This window comes from Podarcis erhardii (genome assembly GCF_964252035.2).
Source record: "Podarcis erhardii genome assembly, chromosome: 4".
Classification (NCBI taxonomy): Eukaryota; Metazoa; Chordata; class Lepidosauria; order Squamata; family Lacertidae; genus Podarcis; species Podarcis erhardii.
Window position 1 is genome coordinate 99,596,823 of NC_138508.1, and position 14,888 is coordinate 99,611,710.

General features: G+C 41.8%; 1 protein-coding gene across 8 annotated transcripts in view; it reads left to right on the forward strand.

The window, feature by feature from the left end:
* DACH1 (dachshund family transcription factor 1) overlaps positions 1–14,888 on the forward strand; it is a 355,617-nt gene that overhangs the window by 304,694 nt on the left and 36,035 nt on the right. For all 8 annotated transcript variants that reach the window (XM_081858109.1, XM_081858105.1, XM_081858106.1 and 5 more), the window contains 2 exons: positions 1,061–1,212; positions 12,238–12,385. In XM_081858109.1, coding sequence (XP_081714235.1) covers positions 1,061–1,212; positions 12,238–12,385 — 300 coding nt within the window. The remainder of the gene's footprint in view (positions 1–1,060; positions 1,213–12,237; positions 12,386–14,888) is intronic.

Sequence of the window (14,888 nt, forward strand, 5' to 3'; positions counted from 1 at the left end):
GCCATGACTGTACCTAATGGTCAGGGGTCCCTTTACCTTTACTTTACAAATCAGGCATATGCAGCAACATTTTTCAAAGCCTTTCCTTAGATTGTGGAAGAGAGACAAGGCAACTGCAATATTATGATGAAGTATATGGAAAATCTCCCAAATTGCCAGTGGACCTTACATACATACCTACACATAGCATGGAGAAAAAATATGTTAAATGTGTTACTTTCTAAGCGTAATTAAAACACGTAACTTTGGGAGGTTGTTTTTTTGTTTGTTTGTTTGTTTGTTTTTAACAGTCTTAATACAGATTCCAGTGGAAATATTGCCATGAATGTAGCACCTGCATGAATGTTCTCATTCATGAGGCCCCGACTCAAGAGATGATTGGCAATTTTGGGACCAGGAGAGTGGGAGGGATATCTGGAAATGATTCCCCAACGTCCATCATAGTTGTTGGAGCTGACAGCAGTATCCATCTATCCAGCAACGTGTGTGCAGGACCACTGGGTGTGTGTCCTCATAGCTGCTTGCCCCCTTTATGTCTCTCTCTCTCTGTGTGTGTGTGTGTCCATGGAAGTTTATTTTTGCATGCACTTCCTAAATCAAGGAGATGGTTGATTATGGGTTAACTAATTGAGAATCATCTTCGCATAAAACACACTGCTGCAATATAAAATATGTATCATCCTCGGAAATATTCTATTGTCAATCCAAATAGTGCACGGACTAAAATGAGATAATTGGGAAGGTACCCATAAAGTCAGCCTAAATATATTATCACAAGTATATGTGAGATAATATTTGTTTTAAAAAGATTCTATGGCACTGTAAACTCAGTCTCATTAGAGACTGCATTTAAAAGGCTTATAAAGTTACTCATTAATGTTATCTTGTTGTATCTCCACAGCTTTTTCATTAAAGAAAATTCAGCAGAAAGCATTTTCTCCTGATAGCAGGAACCAATTTGCAATAAATGTTCTGGAAACCACTAGGGAAGCCATTACTGAGGTCTAATAAAAACAGACAAGCGTAACTTGTTCTATATTTTTGTTTCAATCACATACAGATGAGACCCCGCTCTCCACACCAACCGCAAGAGACAGCCTTGACAAACTTTCGCTAACTGGGCATGGGCAGCCGCTACCTCCAGGTTTTCCATCTCCTTTTCTATTTCCTGATGGATTGTCCTCCATAGAAACCCTTCTGACTAACATCCAGGTAGGCCTTCCTTGCAGATCAGTGTAAAACAATACAGATAAAACAGTCAGCAAACTGTCGACATTAATACAATCAGTTGAGCTTTAACTAGTTCATAAGACTGTGGAAAATTCTTTCAGGAATTTAAAGTATTAAAGGCAGCACAGTAATCAAATGAGTTTATAAAACCATCTAAATGCAGTACATAAAATACGGCTTATAATGCTGAACTGATGCAGAGTTAGATGAAAGTGGCTCCAGTATTTTATCTAAAATGCTTTTTCTATTACGCAGTAATGATTTGTAGTGATCTGTTTAACTTTCTTGATGGTGCTAAATAGAGAAAACCTGCTAAAATAAATAGTTATTTTAAACTGAATTAATGCCAAGGTGGAAATGACATGTTAATCTATGGAAAATATGCCTTAATATAAAAGACATTAATAAGAAAAGCATTTCTGTTACAAATAAGCTCATTTCAGTACTATCTTCAAAGAATAGACTTCAAAGGGCATTACAAAATTTTCTGCAGATTTCCTTTGCAGCAGTCAGCTTGTCTATTGTATGTATACTGCAGTCTGACTTGAACATTATTCAGGGTTTTGACTAGCATATTACAGGGCATGCTAGTATGGTTGAGATTAGGTGGAGAAAAAGAAGGGGCTTACCCACAAGTATACTGATCATGCATATGGCTGGTGGAATTTCTGCCACCGCTAGGCTCTGTGTTGCATTTATCAACAGCCATGTGCAAAAATAAAAAATGGAACCTTCTCAATACTCCTTCCATCTGTGTCTTCTGTGTATAAACCTTCAAATGGAATCTTTGTGAAAGTTCCTCCCAGTACAAATAACAGAAGAGAAGAAACAGTTGTTAGATTAACAAAGAAATAGTAGCATCAATTCCTTCTTTACTCATTTAAGCAGGTTCATTACATTTAGTGCTGAGCTTCCAAGCTTGGTTCAATCTGGTGAACTGTTAGAAACCTGTTCAGCACATCAGGACCTCATTTATGCAGGTAGGCAGGAATATATCTAGAGCATTAGTGTACTCATAAACCACAAAAAAGTCATGTTATCGTTTGTTTATCCAAACACAGTAGTGTTATTCTAATCATAAATTTAATCAGATTTACAGATATGGTGAAAAGAAAGCATGTCATGTGCAACTGATAATTTATTGATACATACAGAATATTCCATGTTTATGTCTCTGAAGCAATGATAGTAATCATAAGTCTGTTTTATTGCATACCACCATGATATCTTTAATGAGTTGACAGTTTAGAAGTATATCTATAGAGGTTAAAAAATTTTCTTCTCAGAAAAAAATCTCATTGGGTTTCATGGATCTTATTGGAGCCTAAGACCTGCTTCTGAATAAATATGTACAGGATTTGACTGCAATGTGTGAAGAGTATGGTTTTGATAATTTCTTATGGTTTAGCCCTATTTATCATTTTCTTAGATCTAAATATCACTGGAGCTTTTTTTTTAGTGTTATACTATGACTTGCACCCAAAAGTAGGTTCACCCCAATTCTCGACTACGGTGCAATAAGGACTGCTTATGTTCGTAGGATGGTGAGTGGTGATTGTGCTCTGAGTCCAGGGCGAATTTCTGGCCCCACTTGACTGTTGGGAGAAGACATAGCAGGGCAAGTTGCTGGGAGGCTTGTAGTCAAATGGACCTATCACAAGCAAGCTGCATTTGAACAGACCTATCACAGGCAAGCAGGGAGTGGCAGGGTTTCATGGTGGACCCGAGGGAAGACTTCTACCCCTGGTTTTCACTCAAGTCCAGACTCTCAGCTCAGTCAGACCTGGATTCCCCACCCTCCTATCCTATGTTTCATATGGCCCTGCATAAAGGTGGGTGGGCAAGTTCTGAGTATGACCTTGCTATGGAAATATTTGGTTACTGTATTGGGGCCAGGGAGGAATTTGCTGCAGAAAAATCAAGCTCGTCTGCCACACAGCAATTGTCACAACTTCTTGGCAGGTGAGGCATTGCATCCTTAGTCTAGGCGGGGTGGGGGGAATTGGGAACTTTCATGAGACAGGGGAACCCTTTAAAGGGATCTAAGGGGAGGTACTTCTGCCTGGAACCCCAATCGGGGGTCAGTGGGCCATGACAACCCCCAATATGGCAATCCTGAAGGGGTCGCCCCTGTCTGGGAGAGTCTTAACCCAGGATCAACACTGCAAAACAACCAGCTGTCATGCTGGTTGATTCAGGATAAATACCCAAAGCCTACTTACGTATGTAATCCAAAAAGTGGTGGCCTGGCCCCCAATGTTGTTTGGTGGTTCCACGCCAGTAATAATGCTCTTTTCCAGAATGGTCATTTGCTGGGATGCTTTTGTTGTAGCTCAGCAGTTCAACTGTTACTTGTGTCTTGAGTATTGGCTGTATTGAAGGCATGGACCCAAGTGCTCCATCCTCTCCTGATCCCTTCCACCTCTGCCTGTGCTAATCAGGCCATAACGTGCCATGCCTGAAGTGACAAATATGTGAGGGTTACACACCAGGATCAAATCATGGTTTGTAGCCTTGGCTTGGACTGTTATCCCATATCATAGTTTGCAAGTTCAGATGTCCCCGCAAAATTATGGTTTGATTTGACCAGGAAGCCCTGTTCACCTGAAGTGACAGCTTTTCGCTCACACACCAAATCATGATTTGAATTATTATTACATATTCAAATGCATCTTCTGTGGTTGATTATGTAGTCTCTGCAGCTCTGTCCGTTTATTAGTAGGAAAACGGGAAAAATTGTATCCATTTTTAAACTAAGGTTGGGTTGCAAGATTTAATCATAGATTAATCAGCTAAAGCTTCAAAAGATTATCTGTGCAAGTTCATTTTAATCAGGGAGGGCAAATTTTAATTGATGGACTGCAAGTTCAGGGCATGCCTGCTCTTTGGAGCCTAGTACTCACTGATATGGCAGAGCCTGGGGTCTAGCTATCTCTTAAGCCTGCTGGAAAAGGCTCACATGAGGAAATCCTTGTTCATACAGAGAATTTTCTTCCACTTTCAAAATTAGCATATCAAGCAGGCTAGGTGAATATCCCTTCTCCTGCACATGTTTAACATTTCTATATGATTCATTTACAATAACAAGAATGCCATAATGAGAATCCCCAGCAGAAGTGTGAAGTCGTATAAATAGGGCCTTCTGAAAGGCACACCCTTCATTTTGTCACCCCATTTACAAGTAGTAAAACAGAGTGGGTGTTTCAATAGCATTTGGGGAACACATTTATAGGCTGAGGCAAATTATATTCATTGCCCTCGCCAAAAGAATAACCCCAGAGACCACTGACTGGTAGTCACCCTTTTTTCCATCCAAATCTCCCAAACGGTAGTGTAATGGTTTCTAAGGGGTTGCTCGTGCGCAAGCAGGCAACTATCTCCCTGGCTGGGTGCAAACACCTGGCTGGGCTGCCAAAGTAAACTTTATCTGTCCAGACGCCACTCACCCGTGGCAGACTCAGTCGCTGGCAGAATCCGTGAGTGGGCGTTTCTTAAACTTCTTCCAGCAAAGAAGCTCTTTGACGCCTAGTCTCTGCCTACCCTCTATGCGCGAAAGCCTTCTGCGCAAGGAGGGCGTGGGCAACGGAGGACCCCTACTCTCCCCGCTGGTCCCAGGCAAGGAGTCATGGGACCGCCTCGCCGCTTCCCCCATCTGCTCCCCTTCTCCACTGGTGCTACACTGATTCTCTTCCCCAGAAGATGGGCTGCTTCTCCCGATCCCTGGACGCTCTCTGGAATCCCTCTGGCTTTTGCTCTCTCCCTCCGGCACTGATGGCAGTTCCCTGACAGGTAGCATGTGAAGATAGGGGTTTTGTGGGGGTGGAATTCTAGCTGTCATTTCAAGCCAAATTCTAGGCATATCTCTTGAATTTACCACACCAACAAGAATTAAGCCTTAATGTTAGTTTCTTATTTTAATACAAAATGGAAAAAAATAACTGAAGTACTATTTTCCCTCGAGTAGCAACTATTGTTCATTCTACAGTATTTCAGACTTCCTTTGATAGCTTAAAATGCAGTTATATTTAATGTTTTGGCAATTTTTGCAAATTTATTTAAATCTAAGCAATTAATTAATGGAATAATTGTTTCAAGTCATATAATTGCAAATAGTTTCCAGTACTCTTTTAAACTGAGAGTTGTACATTATGAGTCAATGGATGAAATAAACAAAGCATTTTCATAATAATAAAAATCAGATGAATTACGTGAACATGAGATTTTAAAATACAAATAGATTTGTTCATGAACAAAATGGTTCTTCAATTAAGAAAAAGTGTGCAAGATGAAGTCATGTATTAAAAAAAACCCCAATGATTGCATTTGCACTTGGGAGTTCCTGTACTGCAACAAGATATGAATATTGCAAAATAATTTGCAAGCATTAGATCAAACAAAAGCTGCAATTTAGCACCGACTGTATTCAGTACCTTTTTTATCTGCCTTCTGCAAACATTTATGAGAATGACATTCTCTTCACCAGAATGCTAATGAGAGTGGAAAGTTAGAAGTAGTTGGGTACATCTATCTTACTTCCTGTGTATTTATGTTGGTTGGCGTACAAAATAGCCATGTGTGAGTTATGACAATGAAGCAGTCAGAGAACAGAGAGTGAACAGAGAGTTCAAAATAACATTTGGTAAGATGGCAAACAAACAAAACATAAGCAGAAGTATTCTCTCTAAAGAGTTTGCTAGGCCATTTAAAATCATGAATTAATCCCCCCCCCCAAAAAAAAACTGATATAGGAAAATACAAAAGCAGCCATTATTAATATTATGTATCTCTAGGAATTTATACTCTGCCTCTCAATGTGTTTCCATGGTGGATTACAGCAAATAAAAAATACAGTATATGGGTGGATTTCAATGGGTATTGTTCCGCTGACAGAAAATAATGTTTTAAATTGTTTTTAATATTGTTTTTGGGTGTATTGGGTGTTAGGGGAGGGATATAAATAATAAATTATTAAATTATAGTATAGTACCTCTGGTAGGGGCACATCGTGCTTCTTCTGGGGTAGTTTATCCACCTTTGGTCCCCACCCTGCACTCATATCTCACTTGTGGCTCCCAGAAGCTGCTAGCATGCGAGAGTGGCCAGACGCCAGAATTGGCTTCAGCTGTCCGACTAAACCAGGTGAGGGTAGTGGGTGGGTCTCAAGTCCTTGGTGAGTTAGGCAGATTGAGCAGACGAGACCAATAGTGGGCCCTACTGTCAATATGACAGTTTCTGCATGTGCAACACATCTAGGAAAAGGAAAACTCTGACCCTAAACTTCTGGAGTAAACGCTACACAAATCTGGAGTGGAGTCCCTAAGACGGTTGGATGGTGCCTTGTATGCCTACTTCTAGCAACTCCTGCAGCCAGGCTGGTGCCAAACGTCTTGCTCTGCTTTCCTTTGAACCACATCAGCAAGGCCAAGTCTTGTCGCCTGGGCAGCCCAGGAGACACACAGCCGAGGCTTGCACCCTGGGCAGATCACTTTGGTGCTGCTAAGACCATGGTTTGACTTCATCCCCGGAAGTGCACTCCATTGTTTCTCAAGACAGATGGATGGCAACAGTATGGTTTTTAATGTAACCCACCCTGGTACCTTAGGGTGAAGAAGAAGAAGAAGAAGAAGAAGGAGGAGGAGGAGGAGGAGGAGGAGGAGGAGGAGGAGGAGGAGGAGGAGGAGGAAGAGGAGAAGAAGAAGAAGAAGAAGAAGAAGAAGAAGAAGAAGAAGAAGAAGAAGAAGAAGAGTGAAAGGAGATGGTTTTTTTGGGTGGGTGGGGAGTTACAGAAGATTGCAGGTAGTGAAGAAATGGCATAAAACTGCCTCCTTCCATATTCCACTTGCAGTTGACTTGCATCAACAGTGTAGCACCCATGGATACTACTCTCTATGTACTTTCTATACTTAAAAATCTTCTATTCCGCCCTTTGAGATTTCTAGGGTAATAGGTAATAAAAACAAAGAAAAAACTTTGAAAGGCAGGGATAAAAACAACAATAATAAGGAGAAAATAGATTAAAAGGGTATTTTCCTGATCCCAGGCATCCTATGCATGTTTACATGGGTAGAAGCTCTTGGGTATTATGCCCAGGTAAATTACTAAGATGATAGCCTAAAAGACATAGGTGTGGGTGCCAGGTGAGTCCCCCTGGGAGCTCAGCCATTTTTTACACCCTCCTCACTTGAAGTAGCAGAGGCAGCTGAAGGAGGGCCTTTGAAGAATATTTCAGCATGTGGACAAGTAAAGATTTTTTTTTTTTAAGGAATTAAAAGAAACAACAATAAAAGCAACACAAATCAGAAGAGCAGAATAAAAGCAGTCAGCAGAGATAAAAGGTGTTTGCCTGGGGCGGAAATGACCTGAAAATGGCAAGGAGGGAACAGGTTCAGATTTATATTTAAAAAAAACCACCCCAAATAAAGTGAATATTAATTCCTTTAAGCTGTAAGGTGGGAACATGTGAGCAAGTAAAATAAACCCTTTACAGTTGCATAAAGCAGGGAGGAGCATTTGGATAGGAGAAACAGCAAGAGGAAGAGTGTACTTAGTGCTTCCCTGTCCTGTGTTTTTCTGCTGCAATTCTGCATTTGCCAGGCTAAAAGCATATCTGAACCGCTCTTTTAGGGCAAAAGAGTTTTGGGGAACAGTTGCAGAGCACTTGTTCTGCACTCTTGTCACCCTTCTCCCTAAACTGCTTATCCCCAAGTGATTGGCAGATGGGGGTTTGTGATAAGCAGTTGTACATAATATATTGCTCTGCCGTAGGTGCGTAAGAAATACGCTTTTTTATCCTCAGTGCATCCCAGTATGCCCTAGTCGCATTAGGGCATGGCCAGTGGTGGAGCTTCGTGCTCTGGCACCGGTGGGCGTAGAGCAGGCGGGGCTGGCACGCGTCCCCGGGGGTGAGGTACTCTGACTGCAGGGGTGTGGCACCCAGCGCAGGGGCAGCCGCGATGGCACCCCACAGCGATTGCACTGCTGGGGATGGTGCGCTCTGTCAGGAGCTCAGCCTACACTTGAGTAGGACCCTGGCAGAGACACATGCCCGACTGGCATGTTCCCTCCCTCCGAGTTGATCGTTCGGGAGCTTCAAAAGCTTTCTTCCGCCCAAACATCACAGCGACCGATGCCAACAGACATCAGCACACTTAGGGATTCGCAGATTCTTCGTAGTTGCATAACAGACCTCAGCAACTCAGTATTTTGGCTAATCTACTTTATTTACATATAAACACACACGGAGCACTGCAACATGGCTCCCTCTCTCTCTAGCATCAGACAGCAAAGAGAAAAAACAAAGGACAAGAGTCCCACTTCACGGAACACAGTAACACAAACATCCTGTCTCCGTCACGTCCCACTTTTTGGAGTCAAAACACATGTGATAGACAGCAATCCCATGACTCCAATCATAGAGTAGGAATTCTAACACTCCTCTTCCTCCGCCAGTGGGCAGCGCATAGCAATTCACATTGAGGCCATATTTGGACTCAAGTGCTGGATTGTACCAATTATTCTGAAAGTGTGCCCAATTAAGTAGTTGCATTGAAGGATGAATGAAAGCTATAAATGTGAGTCGGAAAGAAAGTCAAGAAAGAACGGCATTAGACTCTCTTATTATTATTATTTTTAAAAAAAACCTTTTGATCAGCAAGCCCAAGAGGCTCAGTGGTTTACACAGTACACTAGAAAGTTTTCTTAAAAGAATAAGTTTAAAGTTGGGGCTTTTGGTTACGTTAGCTGCTTTCACTTTTCTTTCAGCAGAAGGCATCAACCTCCATTTTTAAATCCCTTTCCTTCCCAATTTGTAATTCCAATTTAAATCCTTTTACTCACGAAATTCCAGAGATTGAAGTCCAATTTTCTTTGGAGGAATTGGCCGCTCGCGATGGCCGGACTCAGAGCTTCATGCTTTGAAGGAAGCGAATTGATTCCCAAGTGCTGCCATCTCCAACCCCGCTTGCACTCGGCGCACTTTTTAGAGCTTACCGGGGAGTGGGGGAGTCGTTCCCAGCACCCGCAGGAACTCCAGGTCCTCAGAACGCTCGATCTGAGGATTTTTTTGGGGTACCGCAGCGTTCTAGCGGTTCTCCCCTGCCTTTAAAGCACCGGTGTCCTTTCCACGAAAAGAACTCCTGTCCGCCGTAATTGGGCTGATTACACTTCACTTTGCGATTTTCGGTGAATGTGCATAGACACCCAAAAAACATGAAACAAATTAAAAGAAGTGCAAATAAAAGCTCATTTGGCTTCTTTCTACGCATATGGAAGCGAAAACAACGCAGGCAACTTGTGCAACTCTTGTAAAACGTATTGTAAACCACAATAGTTAGTAACATCATTCTGCACTACAGTGGTGCCTCGCAAGACGAAAAACCCGCTAGATGAAAAGACTCGCGGAACGGATTCTTTTCGTCTTGCGAGGCACCACTATACTTTTAGGTTCTGGACCTTCTTCCATTTAGATTATTGTAGCTGTAAATACGGCTAAGCAGCATGGTTACTGGTCTATCTCAGTCAGGAATGGCCATAGAAGGCAAACCAGCTGTAAGTGGAAGATTGGCCCTACATGCCATCTGGTTACAATGCTGGATGCAGACTATGAACCTGGTGCTTCAAGGGGTGTGTACCTGCATAGCCTCACCTGATGTAGATGACAAGGGGAAACAAAGCTGGGTCTCATGCACATATTGGTGGCACCGTACTCCAGATCCAGAGATGACTTTCGCCTGCTGCTTCATGTAGATATTAAAGAATATGGGGGACAAAATGGAACCTTTTGGCATCTAATGGTACTAGTGTCAGGTGGTCAAGCATAAGTCCCCCAGTGCTACTCTCTGAAACAAGCCCTGCAGGTAGTAGTGAAGCTGCTGTATCTCCAACTTCTCAGCCCAAAGAACAACTCTTAATACAATACCATGGTTAAAGATATTGAAAGCTGTTTGGGGTCATGTGCCTTCTGCCTCTGTCCTGCTAAAGGTCATCAATCAGGACAACCAAGACTTTCAGTGCTATAAACCAGACGAAGCCGGATTAGCTGCTGGTAATGTCTCCCCAGTTATTTTGATAGGGTTTCTCTGCATAATCTCTTTCCAGATTGGGATTAGAGAGTTTTGTACAAATGGTTTAAAAGTAATGCCCTGTTATGATACAGCCTTATTACCTTAAAAGAAAGCTGACTTTCTTGGTTTTACTACCATTGGTCAACTTAACTGTAAGTCTGTGTCTCCATAAAAGAACATATTTCCCTGTCTTGCTGTCCTGGGCAGTAATCCTAGACCCATTAGGCATTTTAAATGCTCTTGACGTCAGTGAGAGTCAAGCAAACTACCTGCGCACAGTGTTGTAGTCCTAGTTTGCGCTGCATTTTCAATGGTTTGGCAGCACATTGATTTAATATCACGGAAGAGGATTAGCCAAAGTGTCTTGTAAAATCTTTTTTCAATGGGTCTAGAGAGAATTCACACAAATCCAAACAGCCCAGAAATTACTACTATTGTTGATGGCTCAAAGGCATCTGAGGGTCCCAGGGGCTACGTTATTTGCCCCTTCTCTCACGCTGCTACACTGACTATGAATTAATACCTATTATTTCAGAGTGCATCACATTAGGATTGCCATTGGCAGCAGTAACATTTTTGCATACGCATCAATTTGGCTCCAAGTGTAATATTTTGGCTGCCCTGCTGATGTGCTGGATATAACTTCTAAAAACGAAAGTTCATTTTCCATAGGTTGTAAGTTGTCCCTAGTGGGTTTCAGAGCCAAAAATGCTAATATTTTTCCAGACATAATGGGCAGCAGTAGACAGTGCATTACCATTAGAAGAAAGTGTTTCAAAAATATGTTAGGGGAATAGGGTGGATGAGAAGATATGTTGCTGAGGCCCAATGAAAATGTAACATGCTCTTAGCAGCTTCACACTTTGCAAAGGTGCTTAACATAAAATTACACCCATCAGTGTTGCAGTTTAGCATTATTCTCCATGTTTATCCATGATTGTTTCATATTTAAAGAACAGCAAAATATTGTGTTTTGTCAGCCAAGGACAATAATAGTTTAATAGTAATTTATTTTCCATTGCTACTGATAATACAACCAATCAACACGTTAAGTGGTGCCAACATTGGCATCTTGCTAAATAAATCTCTAGGCTTTGCGCTGCGAGTACATCTTTCAAAGATAAGTCAACAAGAGCAATCAGAGCAGAAAATTAGAATTTGGTATGTTAGAATTAAAATACAGCTAAACTAAAGTTTTAATTGGGGTGATCTAAAAGGGCACTTGATGTAATGATCTCTTTCATTTGTTACTAATTGTTTGTTCCTGATGAAGAAGAAACATGTACATGAATGTTGCTGATTGAGTAAAGATGGCAGTTGCCATAGCAGCTAGGTTTTATTGTTCAACAAGAAGGGATCGTCAAAATGTAAAGGAGGTCTGCTTGTGAGCTTTTGCATTTACTGACACTTCTGCGACTTTTTTTTTTTGTTATAATACCACATTGTTTGAAACTACGATCTCAAAAGAGGTCGCTTAAAGAACTAGACTACTGTGTACAGTGCGGCATTTAACCCGGAATGATTTCTGTGTCTTTGTTATTCTGGAAGTAGAATCTCATTTACCTGCGGAGTGCTGAAGAGAGGCTCTCTAGGGTTTCTGAGACAATTCTCTCCCTATCCTACTTGGGAAATACCAGGGTCTGAACCTGGGATCTTTTGCATACAAACTATGTCTTCTTCCATTGAGCGATAGCTCCTTCCCATAAAAGCTTGTGGCATGTTTCTATAAGTTGTATGTTTCTATTAATTATATGAATAAAAGTGTCAAGAGGTTTTGTACTATTTCTGTTGTTTCCCTCTCCACAATGCTGCAACTGTGCTATGATTTGATAACACGTTATAATGTACCGGCAGGTTACTATTGGGATTTTACATAACTAACAAACATTGATTGCGTAGCTTAATATTTCAGAAGATTACTCCATTGAACTTTGTCTCCCAACAGGGCCTGTTGAAGGTTGCCATAGACAACGCTCGAGCTCAGGAGAAGCAAGTCCAGCTGGAAAAGACAGAGCTGAAAATGGAACTTTTCAGGGAACGAGAACTGAGGGAAACACTTGAAAAACAGTTGGCAGTGGAACAGAAGAACAGAGGTAATGATTATAGAAACATAATCATTTATAGGGTTCATGCATTATCTCAGTTTTCCAAAGATACCATGCCACTATTCAAATATGACTTGCCTTAGTTCCCTTGCACAAGAGTAACTGCCAATGATACAACATATGGTTTCGTATAAAGACCCTTTTTATCTTTAAAAGGTTTCACACAGAAAATTATATCGCTTCAATGCTCGGTGCAAAAATTTGACTGTAGGTTTTCAGTGTAGAAATTTTTCTTGTCTTCACCACAGTCTTGACAGTAGCAAGGTCAAAAGGAATTCACAAAGTTTCAGACAGCATATCGTGAAAACGGATATTTATATTATTTGATGTAGGTCAATTTTAATTCATTGGCTATTTCCAAAACACGTTTCTAAAAAGGGATATTCAAGTGATTCTTACTTAAATTTTATTATTCTACTTTAGGACCTGACATTTGGTAGTTGCACCTCATAGGTAAAGGGATAAAGTTAGTTTGGAATCATGACACCACAACTGGGGCTAGGTAATCTACATAAAGTTAATGACGAGCAGATTGACATCCCTGGGAAGATTTGTAATGAATCCAGGAGAACTGGATTAATTGCCCAGATGTTCACTGGACAACTGAAAATTAATCATTTCCCCTGGATTAATTATGAATCGGCCAGGCCCCTTTTGTGTCTGATGATATCATCAGGCACTCAAAAGGAACTTGGAGGCTTTCCTGGACTCTTGCTGACCAAATCAGGCCCTCTTCCTTCTCCCCATTCATGTGTTCTCACGGGTGTTGTGTGCTTAGAAAGGAAAAGCACTGCTAAGAATGGTAGAGATTGTCAGGAGGCACTAAGAGTTCCTGCACATAGCTGTAGATTCTGGAGCAAAACCCAAAGAAGAAATATTACACCACTTTCGAAAAAAATGAGACTCTATAGGAAGGAAGTATTGCAGTTTGGAGAAGGCCTTACTATGTGCCCTTGCTGTTGAAATTGGGTTATTTGCTAGCATGGTCAAGAGAATACTGTTAGGTAATCTTAAAAGCAAATTGAGGTTGCAGAGCAGAAACCATATCTCTTTGTTAAACCTCATTCACCATTTTTTTTTAATAGTACCAATCTGCTGCTGATGTTCTGTAGACCCATTTAAAGATCATGATAAATTTCAAAATGATTCTAGTTTAAAAGGGGGAAATAGGTTTTAGTAGTATCACATTCCAAAAACATAGTTTAACACACCCACCCAAAAAAAAAAAAAACCACTATTGGGTGGTTGCAACCAGCCCTGGCAGTTCTACTGAGAGCCTAATTATTCTATGGAATGGCAAAGCATGGTAGGGCATAGACCCAATTGCACATTCTCTGAAATTGCAGGGGCCCAGCAGCCCCTAGATTTATCTTAGAGCTACAGGCAACGAAACAGGTACAGAGATAGCTGGTGCACAAGCGGTACGAGTCTTGTTGCGATAGTGACTGAACATGCTTAAGAGCACATAATCCTGCCTTTTGCGTGGTGGCAGAGCTGGCAGAGAAAGCCTACTTTGCCACTTCCATTGCTTCCTCAGGTAGCCATTTAGTGGAGGTTTTCCGAGGGATAAGACTCTTGAAGCCCTTGGGGGCCCACTGGATGGTTTTGCAAGGCAAAAAACGCCCATCTCCAGGTAGACTTGAGTGCCACCATTGATGCAACGTCTATCACCATATCCAGTGCACCATCGTGTCTCATACTGTGGGATCAGTTTCAGTTACCTGAGGATGTGGACATGGCTCTTGCAGCTGTGCAGCCTTCTCCACGCTCTCTCAACCAGTGTCCATCACAGCTGGTTTGTGTCAGCTCTGGAGGGTTTACTGGGTAGATCCAGAGTGCGGTGAATGCTTTGCTTTGTGTTGGGGTGGTCCCTGATCCCTTCAAGGAGGTGTGGTTTTTGCCAGAGATTTTTGCCAACTACCACTCAGTCAGCAATATACTTTTGGGGGGCAAGGTGGTCATTTCACCTGCAATTATAGTTGAATCATTCTAGGCTGGCTTCAGGACCAATTTTAGAACAGAATGAGGCCACTCCTGCTTGTGGAGTTAGTTTCAGGCACGAACATTAGGTGGCCGTGCCTCTACCGGCTGGCACAGGGAGGTCCCACAAGGCACACTTTTCTCCCCTGTGCTATTTTATGCCCAGATAAAGTTGCATGGAGAAGTCATCAGGAAATTTGGGATTCACCAGTATCCTGATCATGCCCAACTATTTCTCTGCAATATCTGATTCAGGAAAGGCACTGCATACCCTAAGCCAGTGCTTGGATGCACTCATAAGCAAGCTGAAGTTACAAAATCCTGACAAGATGGAATTGTGTACAGCTCTGCCTGGGGTTGCACATTTTCTGAATGAGCAGGTGCATAGTTTAGGGACTGCTCATAGGTCCATCACCGCCAGTAGAGGCCCAGGTGAACTCAGTAGCTAAGAGTGCTCATTACCAGATTCAGTTGGCATGCACAACTGTTGCTGGACAGGGATGCCCTGGCC